General features: G+C 34.6%; 1 protein-coding gene across 4 annotated transcripts in view; it reads right to left on the bottom strand.

Moving 5' to 3' along the window:
• Positions 1 to 23,954, bottom strand: part of DPYD (dihydropyrimidine dehydrogenase) — a 793,145-nt gene that overhangs the window by 125,006 nt on the left and 644,185 nt on the right. For all 4 annotated transcript variants that reach the window (XM_072754539.1, XM_072754541.1, XM_072754540.1 and 1 more), the window contains one exon: positions 20,033 to 20,175. In XM_072754539.1, coding sequence (XP_072610640.1) covers positions 20,033 to 20,175 — 143 coding nt within the window. The remainder of the gene's footprint in view (positions 1 to 20,032; positions 20,176 to 23,954) is intronic.

The following is a 23,954-nucleotide window of genomic DNA, read 5'->3' as shown; positions in this document are numbered from 1 at the left end:
TGTCTATCACTGTGGGATTAAGCCAGCTATCTGAAACAGAGGTTTGATATTTAGATTCTTAGACATATTATTTTCTTTTGTCTTACAAACACAGCATAATTGATTTGAGGGTAATGAAGGTTTATATCTGCATGCCCAAATTTTTAATTCCAAGAAGTTCTTAAGTCTTCTTGGTTCAGATCTGTCAGCTTAAATAAAAGAAGCCAATAGCAATCATTGTCTTTCTTTCCTCCAATTTTGTGGGGTGTTTTTTAACTAGAAATATGTATATTTCAACCAACAGAATCTGTTTTGAGTTTTCAGAGACTCCTAAGTCGTAAAACATTGAACATGTAGGAAAACGTGACCACAGCAGAAAAGCAATATTTCCTGGATATCTGAAGAAGATGAGTTAGGGAAATAGATAAATGTGTTTTTAAAGGCTAATAAATTTAGGATTTTTTTTCCTTTGAAAGGAAATGTTTTCTAGATTTTTTATTTACTTTATTTAAAAATCTACACTTGATGTAAATTGTATTTCTTGTAATCTTTTCCTTTAACACTCATGATCTTCTTAAGCTCAGCTTCAGGAATATATATCTGAGAATGATGAGATAAATGAAACTGGCCTCTGAAATATTCAATACCCAGATGCTTACTGTCTATTTCTAAATATTCACTGATCTATACATCCACCCAGTGATCTCTCAGCATCCATCCACAAGCATGTATCCATGTATCACTTTGTGCCTGATTTTTCTAATCACTGTGAGACATTCATAAGAAGCAGAAAGGAATGTATATCCTAGCTGAGGGAGAAGACATACACTCATTTATCAGCATTAGGTTATGCATGCATTTGAAGGCTTGGTACATCTCTGGAAAATAGGATAGAAAATAAGGAGAGGCAACTGCCCATATGACATCTCCACTGGTGTCTCCTGGGCATCCTCACATCCAGAATTCTTAATTTCCTCATTCCCTGAAACCTACCTCTCTAATAGTTCAAAAGCTAAAAATCATTCCTCATTCCTTTATTTTCTGGCTCACAAAATTACAATGTCTCAGCAAACCTTGTTGCACTACTTCAAATCTATACTGTTCATTCTCTCCATGTCCATTGCTCTTTGTTACAAATCCATCATCATCTCTCACCTGGACTATTGCCATAGTTTCCACCTTCTCCTATTGACTATCTCTAAATTAATTAACAGCTATAATGCTCATTTTAAAATATAAATTAGATTGTATCTTGCCACTGCTTAAAATCAATCATGTCTTCCAAAAAACAGGAACACCTGGTATAAAGTACTGCATGATCTAGTCCCTGCTCACCTCTCTTACTCATGCCAACTGTGCTATACCCACAGTGGCTTTTTCTGAGCATGCCAAAAAAAAAAAAAAGGTATGCCTTTTACTTTGCCATCCATGACTTCATTTTTGCAGTCAGGGTTTTCCCTGTCCGCCTATAGAGCTCTTTTCCATATTTTCACATGGCTGGGTAAATCTTCTTCAGTTCTCTGCTTAAATATCACCTCTCCAAAGAACTTCCCCAGCCAATCTAGCCACCCAGTCACTAGCGTATTTGCTAATTTAAATTCTCTGCATAGCACTTAACACTATTTCACATTTTTCTTAGGTGTTTGTTTCTTATTACTGTGCCTGGTGTCTATTAGACACTCAATAACTATTAATTCAATAAATGGACATTATGACCATTACATAACACGGCTTGATAACATGAAACTTGTGAATGAGGTTCTCAACAGATTAACATCGTTGATACCATCAAAGCCAACCTCCCTCTATTTAATTTTTCCTAGATAATATATAATTTTAAAAATTAAAATACTTAAATCAGATATTACCATGTATGCCAAGTATGATCAATGTTTATTTGCAAGAAAATAGTCTAATTTTAACACAAATGTGCATAAAACACGTTTAAGAAATCTAGGAAGGCCTCTCCCAAGGATGTCTTAATCAGGCAGGCTTATTTAAATGTGCTTACTTTTAAATTAGGCAGCGTTCATAAACATTTATTTAATTTGATTACATTTGAGACACTAATAATACTATAAATATTAATGGATCCTTATAAAAGGTATTATGTCATTTTCTAGTAAGATTAAAGAAACAGATTTAAAAAAACAAAGAAACAAAACTTTTAAGCATTATTGATATCCTCCTTGTTTACCCTTCAGGTTTTTCACTATTAATCCCTCAATCCAAATTCAAAATTATTTAGTACTTTTGTTACATACACTAGTTAAGCTATCCATCTCTAATTATGTGGGTTTTTTAATGCAGGGTTATTAAGGCACAATTTAATACCATAAAATTTATCTATTACAAGTATGCAAGTCAACGACTTTTAGTAAATTTATAGAGTTGTGAAACCACCACCATGACCCCGTTTTACAATATTTCCATCACCCAGAAGTTCCCTGTGCCTTTTATAGCTACTCCCCCACTCACACTCTAAGCTGCAGGCAACTACTGATCTGTCTCTGTCTTTCTAGATTTGCCACTTCTAATCATTTCATAGAAATGGAATTATACAACATAAGTATTACAGTATTTTGTGTCTGTTTGTCTTCACTCAGCTTGCTGTTTGTTATACACACGAAAACAATCTATGCTGTTACGGTATCAGTCCATTTTATCGCTGAATACCAAGCCAGTGTATGCACATACCACATGCACCACGTTTTGTTTATCCACTCATCACCTGATGGGGGTCTGGATTATCTTCAGTTTTGGGATATTAGGAACAATGCTGCCATGGGTGTCCGTGTACAAATCTTTTTCTGGATATATGTTTTTACTTATCTTGGGTAGATACCCAGGAGTGATATTTCTGAATTGTCTGGTAAATTTATGTTTAACTTTCTAAGGAGCTGCCAAACTGTCTTCCAAAGTAGTTGTGCCACTTTACATTTCCACAAGCAATACAAGAAGGTTCCAGATTCTCCTCATCCTCACCAGTACTTATTACTGTCTGCCTTTTGATAATAATCATTCTAGTAGGCAAAAATGTCAATATAGTATAGTGGTTAAAAATCAGATGCTAAGTCAGATGCTGGGTCTGGGTTTAGATCACAGCTGTGCCATTTATTGTCTTAAAATTTAACATTCTTGGCTATAGGAGAGGGACAATACCAAAATCTATCTCACAGGATTACTGGAAGATAAAAGATCTAATATAACTATTAACTTATAAAGCATATAGCACATAGTAAATTCTATATAAACATTAGCCATCATAATAGTTTTGGTATTATCATTTGTGAAATTATAATGTACTTATAGCCTGACTCTGGATTACAGTGAACCTTTGAGAAACTGTTTATGTTCTCTTAATTATCAGTTCCCTATATGTCCTGGCCTAAGTATCACAATGTCCAGGTGCTAGAATGCAGGTGCTATAAAAACCTACAAAATCTATAAAAATCTGCTATAAAAAACTTCAGCTCTCACACATAATTAGAATGGGTAATACTCCAAATGGCCAGAATGACCTACTAGGCAACTTCAGTTAAAAATCAGAATTAGATTGACTGATTTAAATAGTGATTTCATTTATTAGTAAAATGTATCTATCAATGGAAAAAAACTGAATGCGGGTATAAACAAGCATCCTAAAGTTCCCTTCAGTTCTCAATTACTTGACAATACGGATCTTCTTCCTTCCTTTCATTTACTCCATCTATTTGTTTCTTTGTCTCCTTTTCCTTTGCTTGACTACTTGGATGATTAATGGATCACTGCTGCTTCTGACCGAGGAATTAATGGAAAGACGGCCAAAGGATAACATTCCCTCTTCTCAAATCACTGCAACTGACCATTTTAGACACTTCTTTCGAGAGACACAAGTCCCATCTGTTTGCCAGATATATTTCTGATTACTAACTTTAAAAGATGTTTTGCACTCAGTTTTTAAAAAACATTATTAAAGCCTCTCAGAGTACTTCTCCTGAATTTCCAGATATAAGCAGGACTCACTTCTATAAGCTGAGGTCATTGCTGTCCTAATTTCTCCAGGTTTCACGAAGTTTGGGGTACCCACTTAATTCTTTAACAGCAAGCAAATTTTTGAGACCACTCAACTTCTTATCTTTCTCTGTCTTGTTCTGGGAATTAAGTGATCTAGGTTATAGTACAGTAAAATATGATTATAAAATTGCATGCTATTTTCACTTACCTATGTTACTATAGTCATAAACACAGACAATAAGGATAATATAAATATAATATTTGACTGCCTCTGCAATAACAATATTTTATCCATTTCTGAAATTCTATACTTTGATAAAAATTACATGGATATAGTCTGTCTCATTTTAAATAGGAGGAGGGCCAATGGATAAAAGATATATGGCGGTAGGGTTTCCATAGTACGAGGTAGAATTTACCTACAGTTTTTAGCTGGATACCGATAAGATAATGAGTTGTCTGTCACTATGAATCTACAGGCTTGATAACCAGACACACAGAAGAGACCAGTGTCCTGGATGAAGTGCCAGAATGAGTTACCTGGTAGCTGGGGCAACAGGCTTTCACAGGGTTGTGAAATCCAGAAGGATGCACTTCAACCAATGGGAGATGGCCAAAAGTAATGGCAGATAAAGTTTCTTTCCCTTTTCCCTGAGGCGTGTGGCCCCAAGGTACAATTTTCTATCTAGTCTACTTGGAGCTGTACCATGTGGCCAACTGACTGAATCGCTTGCACCTTGTGAAGCCGTGGACTACCCAGTCATGCATGACCTTGTGTTCATATTCCACCTTTCTCTGTCTCTTCTCTAATTCCCCTTGCTCTCCCTATCCTAGATTTTACTGTCTAACAAAATATTAGCACTCGGCCTTTTCCTCGGGCTCTGTTTTCAGTCAACCGGACCTACGGCACATGCTAGCGTAATGCTAGAATAGAGTGTTGTACATTTTGCTTGAAAATCCTCTGTCAATGCATAAAATTTCTAGTGGGGGATGACAATGATAATGATGATGATTATGACAATTAATATCTAATATCCATGGGTACTGTGTTACAGGTACTGTTTGAAATGCTTTACAGGTGATAACATTCAATCCTCACAACCATCCTATGAAACCCTAACTTTTCAGAAAACAAACCTGAAGTATGAAAAAGTTCACATACCTAATAAAGCCAAGGTCATACAGCCAGAGAGCAGCAGAGCTAGGATTTCAGTCCAAGCAACTTGATGCGTTTTCATTTGTGTTGGAGCATGAATCAGTAAGATGCAGTCCTGTCAGGCTTCCTGTGCCCAGCTGGCAGTTCTGAGGTTGATATCACTGCCTGTGTAGGCAGACTCTGGACAGGGCCGCATGGGTCCTCGGCACACTGTTTATGACTGCAATATGGTCTCTAGAGAGACGAATTCTGCTATCTTTCAAGAATGTGTCATTGCTGGGGCATCAGACTCTTTACCTCTAAGGCTACCTGTCTTGCATAGAAAAGAAGCACTAAAGAACACCCACTTTGTTGAATCAAAGTCTCTCATATCTTCCCCTCATTGTAGAGGTCTAACAAGGTCTACTTTATTTTTATACTTAATTCAGAGCATTTGTGGCTTCACATCGAATCATATTTACCTACCACCATACAGTGCATGTTATATCCATCCTGTGCGCAAACAGATATGGCCATGCTCAGGCTCATTACACACCATTAAGTGACTATTTGGGGCTACACTACAAAGGTTCCTACTTTGTGTGATGTAAGATGGTTATGACTGTAAGTGACCTATACTTTCCTTTTGCTTCTCTGTTGCTCTATTTAAAATAATGACTACAGAATCTCTTTCAACAAAAGGTCATTTGTGTCAATGGACAGAACACAGAGGATCAGATCACCTGTGGTAATTGCAAATTAATGCTCTCCTGGTAATAGCATTAACTACACACTATTGATCTACAATTGAATCATAGAAGCTACTGAGAAGTGATTTTACTTTCCTATTTTTTGTGCTTTTATTGCTTTTTCCATAATGCATTTTTCTTTCAACTGGAATTTTCCCTAATTATCTCCATTTTTAATTTCCCACAGTGAGATGACTTCTAACTTGTAATTAGAATCTGTAAAAATTCATGTCTCTGTCTCAGAAGCCTTTTAGAAATCTACTGAACTAGAACTTTGATGCCATAAAACACATACATGATGCACAGATATGTATTTCTAGAGAGTCAAGCTCTTGCTTTTCTTTTCCAGCTAGATAAAACAGAAAACTATTTGGTTCTCTATCTGAAATTATACTTTGGTGAGTAGCCTGCAATAAAACATTCTGAAGTTTCCCCTAAAAGCATTTTTTTTGGGAGCATTGATGATGAGATTCTATTTCCTAGAACAAACTTTTCACACATAAATAGTTTATTTCAGAAATGATTTTTTAAAAGGATAAGTGTGAGAGGAAGATGCAATAATCCGGTAAATATTTATACATATCTGCACAGAATATTTCTGATGAAGTCCATATTTCCTCATGTTTGTGTCAAATTCTTAACTGTTATTAATTCTTCTATCTGAGGGAACTAATCATAAGCTTGTATTTCAGTGTTAAACTTGATTATGCTTCTAGGCTAGACAGATCATCTGGTTTAAGCCTGGTTTCTGAATTGTGAGTTAGGAGTCACTGACCTAAAAAGATTTCCTAATAGCAATTGCCTTTACAACTTCTCATAAACCTTAAGCTTATCATTCATCTTGTAAACTTCTCAATTGGAGATATAGTTGTGATTTATAATAAAAGTCTTTCTAAAATATTTTTAGGCCTGTAAGAGCTTTGATATTTTACTATAATTTCTCTCATAATTATTATTTGCATCAAGACTCACAATTAATACTGCAAAAATAAATGTGCATTCAAATTCTTTGCTTATTCTTTATTTCTCAGTAAATCATTGTTTTCTGTACCAGAAAAACCCTTAATAAATGTCAGTTGCATGACTGGAATTACATAATCCTGTTACTCTTTTTTCTAGGAGTTTATAATTAAAGACAAATATATTCACAGTTGATATTCATTTTACAATGAATCTTCAGAGCTGCCCCAGGATGCTGAAGTCTCCCTGATGTGTCAGGCATTGCTGGATGGTGAGAAGAGTAAATGAACCAGGGTGGCTGGAGCAAGAAGGAGACCTTCCAGAGACTGTGACTCAGATTTGTGATATTCCCTTTAACATATTAAATATCGCTTCTTTCTTATAACAACTCAGTGGGATAGGTACTATATAAGTCCTATTTTATAGGTGAATACACAGAAGTTTATGCAAGTTAAATAATTAGCTCAAGTTTCTCCAGCCATTAAATGGTGGGGCTGGCAGTTGAACAAAGGACGGTGGAACTTCTTAACTATCACACTATCCATGACAATACAACCAAATCTGGGTACATAACAATGGCACACGGTACTGCTAAGAATATTCAACTACAGTGAACTGAGGTTTTTGACAAATGCTAGGAACCAACAACAAGGTTTACTAAATAAATGCATTAACCACGGAGAAGTTGAGAACATCAGTTTGCCAGATAAACAAAACCTAACCTGTGATACGGAGGTGGAAGGCAGAACCTCGGGAAGAAGACACACCACCAATCTTTCTAAAGTTGTTCTCAAGCTCAGTTCTAGTTGTGGCTCAGAGCCCCAGGCATTGTGGTACAGCGACTGTCTAGCAAGGCCTTCCTCCCTTCTCTTTTCTACTCCATCAACGCAGCCTTAGACACATCCCACATCAAGACCAGATAGTCAATAAATGAATCTTCACATTTTCTAATCTGTGAAGACAGTGAGAAATCAGACCAAAATCTGCTCCATTAGAAATGGGTTAGGAAGAAAATCAGGAGTGTCTCAACAGGAAATAAAAAAAGAAAAAGAAAAAAAAAAAAAAAGGAAAACTGGAATAAGATCAGAATGCACCACAACTAAAATGATGACTGGATCTTTTCCAAAGAAAATAACTCCAGGGAGTCTAGTTTGCTGTGCATATATTGTGGGGGTTGGTGACCAAGCATGAGGCTTACTATAAGACTTACATGAAACTTGTACACTTCTGTAGGTGTCAGGAGGATAAAAGTTCCTAAAGTTTGGTTTGTTACCATTGCAAAAAGAAACTGCTGCTCCCAAACATAAAAATGTGCTCAAAAATCAAAGGAATCAGTTTTAAAATAGCCTGAAAAAAATACTAACTCTGTTTTGTTCCCATTAAAATAAGGATAAGGCAGACAGAAGTCATTTAAAAAGAAGAGTGGCCAACGGCGCTTGGGTGGCTCAGTCGGTTAAGTGTCTGTCTTGGGTCCTGATCTTGGGTCCTGATCTGTCTTGGGTCCTGGGATGGAGCCCTACATCAGGCTCTTCCTGCTTGTGCACTCTCTTGCTCTCACTCTCTCTATCAAATATATAAAATTTTAAATCTTTTAAAAAAAGAAGAATGGCTATAACCCCAGGAACATCATTATTATAATAAGCTAATAATTCAGTGTCATTTCAAAAATGTAACTAAGTGATAAAAAATCAGGACAGCACCTACAAAGCAAAATAGGTGTATAAAAAATGGAAAGCCATGATTAGAAACTCTTAGGGAGGTAGGCATTTATGAGGAATCAACTGTAAAATGTCTTTCATGGTCTGTATTTTCATTCTTTTCTTGCAAGAAAAAACAGAATGACATAAACAATCTATTCTAATCTGAATCTTTGGGGGAAAATTTATATATACACATGAAACACATGATAAAACTAAGTGATTCTGGAAAGGGATTTGTGTTAGTCTGATTTTTGAATTAATATTTAATAGTCTTTTTAGTGTTGTGATGATTAACAAAACATGAACTCAGAGATATGTTTCCTCTAGAAGTGATCAGCTTGTGTTGATAGTCACATTTGGGGGGCCATTATCCTTGGGAATAATCAAAAAATTATCTGCAAGGCAACTAGCCAAGGATGAAGGAGGCTGCCGGTATCCTTAGAAGAAGAGGGAATTGAAATCTTGAGAGGATAAAAACCATTAATTAAAAAGCGAACAAAATGCCATGGAAGTACAAAGGGCCCACTGGGCATTTATTTGCTCCTGGATCTGAGGAGATAAAGAGAAAAGGGGTGTGGAGTCAGCCTGTGGAAATGTAAAGACTGTCACTCTTCAATAGTTTTCCATTAAACATAAAATAACATATAAATATTATGGCCTAAAGTGCCCTATAAGATCCAACTCTGCCTATGTACCTTTACCTCCTATCATCTTTACATCTGCTGTGCCCCCTGCCAGTCCTGAAACAGGGCAAGACTGTTCTCACTCTCGAACTCTACAGACTTTGTATTTTTGCCCTTGCTCTTCCTTTTGGCAGGAAGACACTGTTCTCCCAGTCTTCTGCATAGCTGGCTATTTTTTTTTACTCATTTGAGTCTGGACTCATTTATCTTATCACTCCACTGAGGGAGGTTATAGACTGTAAGGTTGCTGAAGGCACTGTCAGTTGTCTGGGAACATCTTTGTTTTCTCATGGCTAGAACCATGCCTGGCAATTGTGGGGACATACTATATGATAAAAGGAGATGTCATCTGATGAGAGTTCAGTGGGGACATTACTTCTCTTTTTCTAGAAGTCATATTTCAGATGCAACTAACATCATATCAGCTTTTCGGGGGGAAGCTATATCAATAAGCTGTTTGTGTTGACCTTATTGTTAAGCTTTTCCACAAAATCTTCTCTTTCCCATGTCACCTCCGTGTTAGAGGTATAATTAAGTTTCTACATCCTAGGATAGGATCACATATTTATCATTAATCAGCTTTATCATCTTGTATTGCACCAGTCATGTGTGTATTCTTTGCTTGTCCTGAATCTGCTTTGTAAGTTACTCTGCTTCCATGTTAAATGTTACTTAAGAATTTGGATTTCTAGATTTCCCCAAAACAGAACTCAGAAGCACCTGGATTGCCAGTTTTTAGAAAGCTCAGAATGTCCTTTGCTCAGCATGTGGAAATTTATCAGAATTCAAAGTAACGTTGCAAACTGAAGAAGTCCAAGGTAACTTATTTAGCAAAGAGTAACTGTGGGACCTGAAACTATAAAAAAAAAAAAAAAATCCTTGAACCGAGTGTTGGCAGTAATTTCTCTGACATTGGCCATAGTAACTGTTTTCTAGATGTGTCTCCTCCGAGGCAAGGGAAATGAAAGCAAAAATAAACTACTGGGACTACATCAAAATAAAAACTTTCTGCACAGTGAAGAAAAAAATCAATAAAACTAAATGACAACCTACTGAATAGGAGATGATATCTGCAAATGACATAGCCAATGAAGGATTAGTATTCCAAATACATAAAGAACTGATACAACTCAAAATACAAAAAAACAAATAACCCACCTAAAAATGGGCAGAAGACATGAACCTCCAAAGAAGACATACAGATGGCCAACAGACCATGAAAAGATGCTCAACATCACTTATCATTGGGGAAATGCAAATGAAAACTACAATGAGAGTATGGAATTGTTAAATCACTATATTTTACACCTGAAACTAATATAACACTTTATGTTAATTATCTAGGATTAAAATAAGAATTTAAACTACAATGAGATGTCACCTCATTGCTGTCAGAATGGCTAAAATAAAAAATACAAGAAACAAGTTTATCAGCGAGGATGTGAAAAAAAAAAACAATCCTCCTACACGGTTGGTGAGAATGCAAACTGGTGCAGCCTCTGTGGAAAACAGTACAAAGGTTCCTCAAAAAATTAAAAATGGAATACCCAATGATTCAGTAATCACACTACTGGATATTTACTGCAAGATACAAAAACACTAATTCAAAAGGATACATGCACCCCCATGTCCTGTGTTTATTGCTGCATTATTTACCATAATCAAACTATGGAAGCAGCACAAATATCTACTAATAGATGAATGGATTAAGAAGATGTGAGATACACACACACACACACACACACACACACAATTCAGTATCACTGGTCATAAAAAGAATGAAATCTTGCCATTTGCAACAACATGGATAAAACTAGAGAGTATAATGTTAAGTGAAATGTTAATAAGAGAAAGACAAATACTATATACTGCCACTCATATATAAGGAATTTAAGAAACAAATGATCACAGAGAAAAAAGAAAGACAAACTGAGAGACTTTTAACTAAAGAGAACAAACTTAAGGTTATCAGAGGAGAGGGAGGTGGGGGGTGAGTGAAATAGGTGATGGGGATTAAAGAGTACACTTATCACGATGAAAAAATTATTTAACAAAGTCCAAGGAGTTCACCTATAAAACGGTAAGATTGGGGTAAACTCTGCACAGGTGTAGTATAAGAATTGAGAATGAATCACCCATTAATAAGTCTAGAACAGAGAGAACATTCACGTGTTTATGATGAAGTTCTCTTCCATTTTGCTAGCCCATTTCTTAAGCACAGTAACACAGATTGTAGGGGATGCAGAAACATATCATGGAGCAGAAATCAGGAAACATGGTTTCTAATCCTACTGGGTTAGCCAGTTGACAAAATAAACTCTAGTACATTGCCAATTTGCAAATCTGTAAAGTGGGGTTAAAAATGCTTACTGATACCGCTATAGCTCTGTAAGAGCCAAATGAATTAATAATTGGAAAAGACTTTTTGAAAAACAGAAGGTAATATTCATCAGATCATGAATATTCTTTACCATAAAATGGTTATGGCACAAATTTTTCTAAATATTTATACAGTCTGAATTCTGAACCCTAACTTAGTATTAGAGCCCATAAAATATTGAGGTAGATTTTAAGACAAATACACAATTATACATATCCAAATGAATGTGGCCTTTTCTAAATAATCACTTTGGTTGGCATTGCTCAGAAGAATTTTGTAACACCTCTTTTTTGAGCTGTTTATTAAAGTCAGTTCATGAACTGCCAGAAAAAAGAGACTTCATATGTCTAATTCAGTTCAGTAGTCAACTCTCTAGCTTTGTTTATAGGAAATCAAATCCACTCTCAAAGTATGAAGAGTAGTTTCTGATGATATTCAAAATATGTTGCTCCCAAAGTGATTATTTCTCACAGTCATTTGGATAGATAGTTATGGGATGGTTATTAAAAAAATCAGTTACATCCAATCAGAACTCATTTCAAATGATATTGATAAACTTGAAAGGTTGAGAGAAAAGCAACAAAGAAAACATAATTTTTGGAAAATAATGTGTAACATAAGAATATCTAAACAAATGGGATTAAAAAAAAAACTGAGGGCGGCTGGGTGGCTCATTCAGTTAAATGGTTGCCTTGGGCTCAGGTCATGATCTCAAGGTCCTGGGATCAAGTCCCATATTGGACTCCCTGCTTAGCAGGGAGTCTGCTTTTCCCTCTGCCCTTCTCTGTTCTCTGCCCCCTACTCCTGCACATGTGTGCGGGCTCGCTCTCTCTCTCTCACACACACAAAATAAAATCTTTTAAAAAAATGAATAAAAGAATAAATTGTTTAAAACTGTGGTCAGGAATTGAAGATTTTATACCAAGAAATGTAACTAGTGGTTTACCATATCTCTACATGCAATGCATAAAAGAGCAGACAACATAAAAGATCTGGTGAGAGTTAGAAAAAAAAATCTTTAGCCAAAGAAGTTTATACAAGATCAAAAATTTCATATAGCTGTATCTGCAAACATTTTCACTAATTCATGGTTATTTTCGCACAAAAAAACCCACAGTTATTGCAGTTATTGCATGATACTGTTACTTTTTCTTATGTTAAAACTGTCTTCTAAAAAGATTAGATGTAATTTCAATTAATTTCCTTTGAATTTAGATGTTAATCTTTCTATCAAGTGGAGAGTGTACAATCATTGAAGGCCTAACAGGTTTCCATTTAATTTCCTCTGTTTGCTTATAAACAACGTTGTTGCATGGGAATCACGATGCTTTTCAAAAATTAAAATCTTTTCTGTTAAAAGTAACCATCCATTAAAGTAATTTAAAATAATGTAATAATTGACATGGTAATTGGAATTTCATTGAATGGATACTAAAAGCATATTTTTTCTTATATATTGCTCTGACAATATAGTTTCTATTTTTTTCAATACCTGCTTGCATATTGTTCTTAAAATTGTAAACGAAATACTCATTAAATCTAGGAAATAAGAAACTGCAGAGTGGAAAGAAAAATATGTCTATTTTAACTAACTCTGTGAAATGGTTCTGATGCCATTAAAAAAAAAAGCTTTGAATGGTATCAACTATTCTTTTTTCATATATCATAGCCTGACTTTAAAGTGAATGAAGATGGAAGAAAAAATAAGAAATCATTGAATAACTCTTTCCCACCTACCCAATAAAAATTTAGAATATAGTGTACAAAATTTTTATCACCTCAAGATCCCTGTCAATAGAGTTGAAGAACTAAGGTCTTCCTGTGTGTTATGACCACAAGACAATGTCGGTAATGCATCTGCACTCATGTGGAAACAGTGTCATCGTCTGCTTCAATTACTTCTTTTTCCTTAGTTTTAATAAAATAATACATCTCCTGATCACATTAAAAAATTCCATTTAACTTCAACTAGCTCCATTAGAACAGCTTTGATTATTGTTAAGGATTGATTTGGTTATCTTCGTTTAGTGAGCGTCCATCATGCGACTATGGCTCTTCACAGTAAATGCCCACTACGCTCCCTTTTCCTGTTGAATTTCAGGGTTTTCTATTAACTTCAGTGACAAATCCTAACAAAAGAAATGGAATAAAAAAAAAAAAACCCACACATACAATCTCAATGAAGGCACAGGTCATAATTGTACATGAATGAACTGATGGCTTCCTGTAATTTCCAATGTCTTGAATCACAGTCCTTAAGAGATTAAATTGTAAAGGCAATATCATTAAATTAAACTATAGAAACTCAGAGTCATTCAGTGAAAAAAAAAGGCAGCATAGTACTTATATTATCTATCTATATACAATAGAGGAGATTGAACATTTTGTGATGAAACCTATCACTAAAAGCAATGGACTCAGTCTGGGTTTTGTTTGCAACAGGAATCTCTAAATAGTTTTTTATTAACAGAAACTGCACACTATTACTTAAATCAGAAGAAAGGGATTTGGGCTCATTGGGAAGGCTAGGTCTGGGAGTAAAAAACTAAAACTTACAGTAAAAAAAATAACAAAAATACTCAGATTTAATTTATTAAAGTCCTCTCTTCAAACTATGTTAAAGGACTATTATGCACATTATTTATTTACTATCCTCTTCATGAATAACTAATTGGTAGCCAGAAGCAAACTTCTATTTTTCAGAGTAACCTCCCCAAAAAATATTTTAAGGCCTCAAGACTTCATGAAGAGTTTGAAACCATAATTTAACAAGGAAGTATTTATAAATTTCAGTATTTGAAATTTACTAAAAATTTTGATCTGTCATTTTTAGAGCTTTAACTTGCATATTCTAACTAATGAAAACCTATCAAGTAAGAAGAAAAATCACATTTCAAACACACTGGAGTTTGCATAAATAAATTAGAAGTCAATTTAGCGGACTGACAAAGTTATAGGAGCAGTTACCCAAGAACACAAACCCATAATCGGTTTTGAACCATATTTCTTGGCCACAGTATTGTATCTGGTTCTGTTGTAAAAGTCATTTTCACTCCAAAGATGTACTAGGGAAATGATCTGGAACCCAAATTACTCTCTAGCTAATTCCCTAGTTTTTATATTCAACATTCACTGAAGGTAGAGTTATTGGATGTTTCACCATTGAAATGTTAACATCCTTGTCAAAGCAGGTTACAGAATAAGATAATAGAAATAAACAGTGCCACTGAGAAATGATACATTACTAGAAATGGTAAGAAGATGTCAAAAGTTACCTATTAAAAGGCAACAAGAGACATTTGTTTATAAACTTCAAGGTGATCTACAATTATTTTGTAATTTTTATATTTCAGTTAACTCTCAACTAAAAATTTAAGCAATGGTGCTAGAACATAAGTATTTCCCTTCAATAAAAATTTCCTTAATTCACCAACTCCAATTATTCATACAAATGCTACCTTTATAATAAGGCTTTTTTTTCCCCATAGCACTTAACATCTTACATACCATATAATATACTTACAGTTCATATTTATTATACATTATGTCTCTTACCTCACTAAAATGTAAGTCCCAAAGATAATGGACTTTTGCCTGTTCTATTCACAGAAGAATTCCAAATTCCTAGAATAGGGATGTAGTAGGTTCTCAATAAATAATTATTGAATGAACAAATGTACAAATGATTCTTTGTGATACATGATGCTTAACAAGAAAGGCATGTTCTATCATACTTCCCCAACTTATGAAAACACTTTAGCTTTCCATTTTGAAATGTCGGTACTTTTTCTAAAGTCACATAGAAGGTCATAGCTGTTGAATTCATTTAAACCTGAATTTGAAATTACTGACAAAATCCTTATTCCAGTAGTGAACTCACCTACCTAAGTAGTCTACGTATGCATATAAAGATCAGAATCAAAATATTTATGTCACTATTTCTGTACCCATTACTTCTCCTTCTATATACCCCAGTGGAACAGCACCATCACCCTGATACATAAATACATTTCATTTGTCTGATCACACCTTGTAAAAAATGCATCTCGTCAGTATGTACCTCACTTCTGAGTACAAATCATTAAAAAGGTAGATTTGACAGTACTCCACCCAAAGATATGTAAGTGGATGAGCTCTTCAAGAGAAATATTACAGAACCAGAGAAGGGGACAGAATTGGGTGATAAGAGCCAGGGAGCAAATGGCATCAGAGAAATAGAGGGTGATGAGGGAGGATTTAGGGCCGTGAAGTGTATGAAAAAGATATGAACTAACTACTGGGGAGAATTCTATGGGGATTAAAAAAAAAAAGATAAATAAAAACAGATGCTGACTAGCACCCAAGGCCCAGCTGACATTAAACATTGTGAATTTGAAATAAATCCAATTGGCAGAGTTACTTGAATTTCTTTAATAATATTCAGCAGCCCAGGAGTATAAAAAATGAAAGGTTAGATTAATCCAGGACCAGGGAGTGGAATGGGGTCTAATTCAGTTACAATAGGAGAGACACAGAAATGTTGCACATTCTCCACTCCATGCAAATGCAAAGCCAAAATTCTAAATTCAAGGATCTTCCCTCTCATAACCATCCTAAGTATATCTTAATAGCGATTTAGATTCAGTTCAGACTTTAGCTAACATTGGTTTAAAAATATGTCTGGCCAAATAAAACTCTGACTCAAGCTAATGGTGGAACTGATACATAATCTGTAACCTTCTACCAGAAGAAGCCTACATTCAGAACTTTGCATTTTTATAAAATCATCTGGGAACCAATATTTTACATGGCTGGAAAGTCTATCTGCAGGTCCTAGCTGGAGCTGAAGAGGAAGTCTTTGGCAACTACTTTATAGACCATGTTAACCCTTTCATCTCCTTTTCAGAATCCAGTTAGAAAAAAAAAAAAGTACAACTCCAACATACTCATTTTAACACATTCTTTCAACAAATGTGTGTTTCTGCTACATACCAAACAGTTCATACACTTGGTGACCCATGTTTTAAGATGGGGCCTGGCATGAACAGATAATTGAGCAAAACAAGTTTCCTCTTTTGAAATCTGAGCTAAGAGATATTAAACTGAGATATTTCATGTGAAAGTTGGAGCTACCATGTAGAGTGGGCTCAAGTGCCGTGTGGCAGGCAGAAGTTCAGAGGAGGCAGAAACAAGAGGTAAGCTATGGAGAGAGAAATAGTGAACAGAACTATGGATTCCTCCAAGGGAGAAATCACATGGACCATAACAGAGAGATGGAAGAGATCTCTCTTGAGAACTGCCCAATTGGTTCCTACAGTTCTAATTCCAGGTTCCCCTGATGCATGGAAACAACAGGCTATATATTCTTAAGTTGCTTTGAGTAATTCCTTGCTTCTTGATCCAAGATGGGCCTGAGCGAAAATCACAATTTGAATGATCATTTCACCACACATTTTTGGGAGGACACATAGCATTTTACATATATTCACATACATAGTCCACAACCATGTACTATGTATGGTACACCTCTCCTCGGAACACGTGGTGATTTATTTTTCTATCTTTTCACATTTCTTCTCTTCTTTGCATCCTTTCTCTAAGGAATAAGCCATAGCCTGACTATGTCAGGCTTGAGTAGGTGGGAAAGACCTGCCTATTACTGATTTTCTCACCTTAGAAGTTTTAGGAGTGGGGACAGGCAACGTGAGCAGTTGGAAGAGCACTGGCTTTTCAGTTGTGAAACCTGATGTCTGAGTTCTGGCTCCAGCACTAGTCATGTGACTTTGACTACATTACTTGCATCCTCCAAGCTTCAGGTGATGGCAATCAAAGTACAGGCATACCGCAAAGATATTGTGGATTTGGTTCCAGACCACCACAATAAAGCAAATAATGCATTAATCAAATTATTATTTTTTTGTTTCTCAGTGCATATAAAAGTTGTGTTTACACTATATTATAGTCTAATAGGTTTGCAATAGCATTATGTATAAAAAATGTACATGCTTTAATTAAAAAATACTTTATTGCAAAAAAAGTGCTAACCATCAACTGAGCTTTCAGTGAGTCATAATTACTGATCATAGTTTGCCATTATAATATATGTATAATAACTTTACAACTATGAAATACTGCAAGATTTACCAAAATGTGATACAAAGATACAAGGTAAGCAAATGGTATTGGAAAAAATGGTGCCAGTTGGACTTATCTGATGCAGGGTTGCCACAAACCCTCAATTTTTTTTTTTAAGATTGTATTTATTTGAGAGAGAAAAAAAGAGCATGCATGAGCGGGGGTAGGGACAGAGGGACAAGCAGACTCACCACTGAGCAGGGAGTCCGTTGCAGGGGATCAATCCCAAGACACCAGAATCATCACCTGAACCAAAGGCTGATGCTTAACCAACAGAACCACCCAAGTGCCCTTCACAAATCTTCAGTTTGTTAAAAAAAAAAAAAATCTATAAAGTGCAGTAAAGTGAAGCATGATAAAACTTTAACTCTTGGGTATGTGTGGAAATACTGTCTGTAGCAGTAGTTAGAACCAGCACATGGTAGAAAGTCAACAATCTTCCTACTCATGTGTGACCTACCCAAGATCATGTATTTGGAAATGAACAAGCATATTTTCTGGGGCCTACTAATGACCCACTCGTATCTTCCAGTCCATACATTTCTTCATGTTTGTGAAAGTAAATTCAGGTGATATTCAAGCCTAGACAAACATTAACCTCAGATTTTCCTTGAGGTTATTTTGCTCTTTGCTCTTTCTTCCTTCTTTCCTGATGTCTCAAATACTTCCTTTAACATTTCCTTTCTTTTTAAGGACTTCCTTTAGCCATTCTTTTAGCTATGGTCTCTTGGCAATAAATTCTAGTTTTTCTTCAGTCAAGAATGTGTTGATTTCTCCTTCATTCCTGAAGGATATAGGATTCTGAGTTGATAGTTCTTTTCCTTCAACAATTGAAAAATACTGTTTCACTTCCTGGACTTTCCACTTTCTGATGAGAAATCTATTTCTATTAGAATTGTTTGTTCCCTCTAGGTGAAATGTTTTTTTTCTTGTTTCCAAGGTCCTTTTTTATCTTTAGTTTTCAGAAGTTTGACTATGATGTGTTTTGGTAAGGATTTCTTTAGATCTATCATATTTAAGATTCATTCAGTTTCTTAAATCTATAGGATTTTGCCTTTTTACAAAAAATTAGGAAGTTTTCAAACATTATTTCTTTGTCATCCCCTCCTTCTGTGACCTCTCCTCTGATTGTTTGATCTTTTGTTATAGTCTCAGAGTTCCCTGAAGTTCTGCTCATTTTTTTTCCCCAGTCTTTTTTCTCTGTGTTGTCCAGATTGGTTAAGATCTATTGCTCTGTCTTCCACATCATCGATTCTTTCTTCTGTTTTCTCCACTCTGCTGCTGAGCCCATTAACTGAGTCTTAAATTTCAGTTATTACAATTTTCATTTTAGTTTTCATAACTTTCATAATTTTCCATTTGGTTCTTCTTTATATCTTCTATTAGCATTCTGATACATATTATTTCCACCTTAGATTGTATTTTGTAAGAGGACATTAAGTCTGATTGTCAAATTGGCAACAAGATATTTGTTCTCTACTTTCTTGCCAGAGTATATAAGTGAAGCTAAACTGTATGCTTCCTAATTTCATTCGGTGGAGGTAGTAAGAATCCATTAATAAAGTATTACCTGAGAGATCACAGTCTAGACATCATATGAAAAATTTTATCCCTGGGTTGAATCAGACCATCCAAATCTGCATATCTGGCCTCAGAGAAATGTTTATACTATAATGTGCCAAGGCACTGTACTGGGCCTTTGCTGAGTGACATAAATACAAGCAAGTGTATAAGTAATAAGTAATAAATTATATGTACAAATGGCATTAAGACTATAATGTATTACATCTCAAAGTATCCCTTTGTGACAGTAATGGAAGAATTTCTTTTAGCTCTGAACCACAAGAAGTTGAACAATCAATTTATATTTTGAAAGTTATGAAACCAATAATTTCCTTGCTTTGGTTGCCAAGAAATTCAGAGTCAAATTTGGTAATCCCTCCAGTGCCTTACAGCACAGATTTTGTATATTGGCCTTACCCTTGACTTCATTTTATTTTTCAAACATGATTTTACTTTTACCCATATTTCTTCATGCATTTCTTTTTTCCCCAGTTCTACAGTATGCATTTTGGTATCTGTTTTCATTTATTTTGGAAACAAGGAGATAAGCAAATATATATATTTTTTAAAGACAGTGGGTTTGTAAGCTCTATCTAGGACAGGAAATAAACCTTAGGTTTGTTTTTGACTCACAAAAGGAACTTAACGAGTGCTGCCATTTTAATCCCACACTGTCTCTTTCTCAGGAGACCCTACAAGAATACATTTGTTGTCACAAAATTTACACTATATGTGTTAGATAGAGCTTTTTGAACGGCAAACCCAAGTACTACCTGGAGGACCGAGGCTCCACTGTGAAGAAACTGAAGACCACTTTCAGCTGAGTCAATTCCACCAGTGGCCAAAATGGGAAATCCAGGCAAAGCACGAGCAATGGAGGTCACAGCTCTTAAAGCAATAGGTCTGATAGCTGTGCCTACAGGAAATGAGAATAATCAATGGTTAGCATATTGATCATTTGAGCATATTGCCTTATAATCATTATTATGTATTATTTAATGATAGTGTACTAGACTAAGTCAATTTTCTTTATCTTTACTTAAGATATATGTGTGTGTGTGTGCGTGTCGTGATACATATACATTGCCATGTTTTAAAGTATGTTAATTTGTAAATGGATGTGCATTTATTTTAAGAATTTTGATGCTATTATTGCAAGCAAATGTGTTATGCAAGTGGCTATAGCAACTTTAGAACTGCTGCATAAAATACATGCATAATACAATTTGATATACAGTAATATGTAAAAGATTATATGGAATATTCAAGCATCTGTTTTAAAAAGAACAAGGAACAGCAGATTTTGAAAAAGAAAAACAATCACATACAGTGCATAAATAGACATACAGCTCTGTTATGTTTCCACTAAGTATAAAGCAGCTGGTGTGAATAGAGATACTGTGAAAACAAGCAAGGTGCTGATAAACCTACAGATTCCATATTGCTTTTTACATGTATTATTCACAATTTGATGAAATATAGTGAGCCCAATCAGATTTTTCATATATTAGAAAGTTTCAACCAAGGTAAGAACGATTTTCTAGAATTTAGTAATGAAAGAGTATGTGCTTAATTTCTTATACTTCACTCAGCCAGACATTACCAATATATTATTCTCTAATCAAAATGAAAACTTCATGGATGGACAGAACCCTTGGGGGTCATTTTTTAAAATGATTATACTGTATTAAAGCTGCTTTCAACTCTCAAGGGTTAATATATCCTGAAGTAAATTAATACTTTCATCACATTGGAATAAAATTTGATATATCCTGAAGTAAATTAATACTTTCATCACATTGTAATAAAATTTGATATTTCTGATGTGGATTCTTTAGCCATTGTTCTTTTAAAGGTATTTTCTGAACTAAAAATAGTTCTATTTGTGCAAGAATTGACATTGCCTCAAAAACATAAACAAGCAACTGGTAAAATCAGCCTCATGTGGTGAATACTTTATCATTACCTCCATCACCACAAGCATCTTCACCAGCATTATCAATACATATTTATGGGAGTGTTCTCTTTGAGGAAGCACAAAGAATTTTCTTTAAAATAAGTGGATTTCTTTTTATCCTGTTCACATCCATTTCAGATATTAAATTTATGTGTAACTGATGCTTTTGCATTCAACACCAAAAATGTTTGTGGAAATGTCTGTTCCTATTGCTCCCACACTTTAAAATCTTCCTCTAGATATTAGTGTTTCTCAGTCAAGAATGTTTAATGCTGACCCTTCAGAATTCCATAAGGGACACTGAAATACAAAGCAGTAAGTTAGGGCAAATTAGAAACTTAATGTCAAGATCCTATTTCTACTTCAAAATGTATATCAGTGACTTCTTAGTCTGTCGCAGAAGGTAAAGGTAACAGAGTAGACAGGAGAATGCACAGCAAAGATACACACCCAGGATACACGCTGACACCCACATACACATTTATGTATACAAATCTTTAGCTGTACTAAAAAGAAATCTGAGTAAGAATGAAATTTACATAAAAGCATTTTAAAGGAAATATGTAATCTAAATAAATCTTTTAGATTGACATTTATTTATTTGTATAATATAACAGATATGTTCAATACATGCTAGGCTGATGGTTTCTTCATATACATGTTACTTTGAAGTGATAAACACTGGGATTCTTTTTTTTTTTTCTCCCTTATTTAGTTGACCCTAGAGAGTAAAGGAAATTTGAGCTAAGCAGATAAATAATTTATTTCTAACTGCACTGTTAGAAGACTATCATTAACACTAAGGGATAAAATTTCAAAGTGGTACACAGGGATTTGGCCACATATTCCAATTGATATTAATGGACATCAAATGGCAAAATCCCAGAACACAGCTTTGAAAATTTAACCAGTTACATTTAAAGGGCAACATTATTACACAGGTGTTAAAAAACACCAGCAAATCCTCAATGGCATTTGAAGATGTTCAATTAGGTCAATAAGACATTTTCTATTTCATGTTTTTCTTTCTTTTATAAAACTTTCTAATCTACCTAATGAACATGAAAACCTTTCAAACTAATAAAGGTATCTTCTTAAAAATTAAGAGTAATTATGTTCTTTGAGGAAATGTGATCCAAAACTGAAGAAATGGATCCTTCTGTTACTGGGTAATAGTAAATTCAGTTTTTATTTCCATTATAAATTCCATTTGATTAGTTTTCTTTGTAACTCAACTGATTTAATATGAAGTATAATCTACCTGTTCTCATAGAGCATTTTTATGGGGAATAGATTTTAAAAATGACTTTTATCTACCATGAAAGGTTTCTGGAAAGAAATCTTTTGAAAGTATATAAAAGGATCTTTCTAAATTGTTATATAGAAATTTCTTTTTAGTTTTAAAATGACAGGAATAAAGAAATAATAGGTTCAAGATAAAAAAAAAGTTTCAGCGTAAGGAAAATACATGTATCAGTACTATATAGAGTTGTACATATGTCAATTAAAACACATAAATATTTCCAGGATCACAGCTATTCAGAAAAGGATTTTTATAATTTTGTCACTGCTATAGTAATTAATGATTTTAGACCAAAGACCAGGAAGGAAGAAGCCAGTTTGAGAGGCTTAAGGAATTGAATGCTGACTCCACCCTTAAGAAAATGACAAGGTTTAAAACAAGAAATAGAAATCCTATAAGCTTAAATGAACTCATAGGCAATATGCAATTTAAATTAAGCCCTCATCCACATGGGGGTGGCCAGATGAACCTGATGTCCAATTGGAAATTCAGTTGTATCAAGCCATTCTGTTCCAACCGTGGACTGTTCCAATCAAGGTCAAGCCATTCTGAATTCCCAAATTTTGAGACAAGCTATAGGTTTAAACAAACAAACAAATGAACTGGAATTCCAACACTGTTGCCAAGAACTCTGATTTGTTCTAAAGCAGCCCTACTAGGAAAACTGGTGGACTAGACTGAACTGTACCTTTTGACATCTAATCAGTTTAGGCCTTCCTTACAGTTACATCTTAAAATGCCAATCAATGTGCTGAAGTCATAGATCTTCTCTGAGAAACTTCACAGAACATTTTTGGATTGGTTCTAGAATAAGATCTAGAACTAAGCCATAAATTTTCAACTAAAGGTTAATCATTCTGATTTGGTGATTTTTTTCTTAAGAAAATAATAGTATCACTTGCAAATATCTTTAAAAAAATTTTAAAATGCTACCATTAACAATAGGGTTATGTATTGATATATAAGTATTAAGTATTAAGGTATTATGATTTAATCAGTTTGCTTATGTAGGTCTCATTTATCCATTCATCTGGCCATCTGTCTATCTGATAAATGTCTATTAAGCACTTATGCCTTTAAAAAAATTATACTAAAGCAAAAAATCTTCCAAGAATGATCCCAGTTAATCAATCTGTGTCCTAACCACACTGTCACCAATGACAGATAACCAAAACACTAGTCCCCATGATTTTAAAGGAAGTAATTTTAAGGGAAACAATATGAACCCAATAATTTATTCTGTACAGATGTTGCATTAGGAAAAACTCACATTCATTTAAACATCATACATTTTATAAATACTATTAATATGAATTTGAGAAAGAAGGCAATTTGAGGATGAACTAGTTAGAGCATCAGATAGACAACAGGGCTGACTACTTAGGTTCAAATTCTAGCTCCACTACCTGCAAGCTGTGTAACTTTGTGAAAATTT

Source organism: Vulpes vulpes, chromosome 3, assembly GCF_048418805.1.
Source record: "Vulpes vulpes isolate BD-2025 chromosome 3, VulVul3, whole genome shotgun sequence".
In the NCBI taxonomy this organism is placed as follows: Eukaryota; Metazoa; Chordata; class Mammalia; order Carnivora; family Canidae; genus Vulpes; species Vulpes vulpes.
The sequence above is the reverse complement of the archived record's forward strand: the minus strand, read 5'-3'. Positions and strand labels throughout refer to the sequence as shown.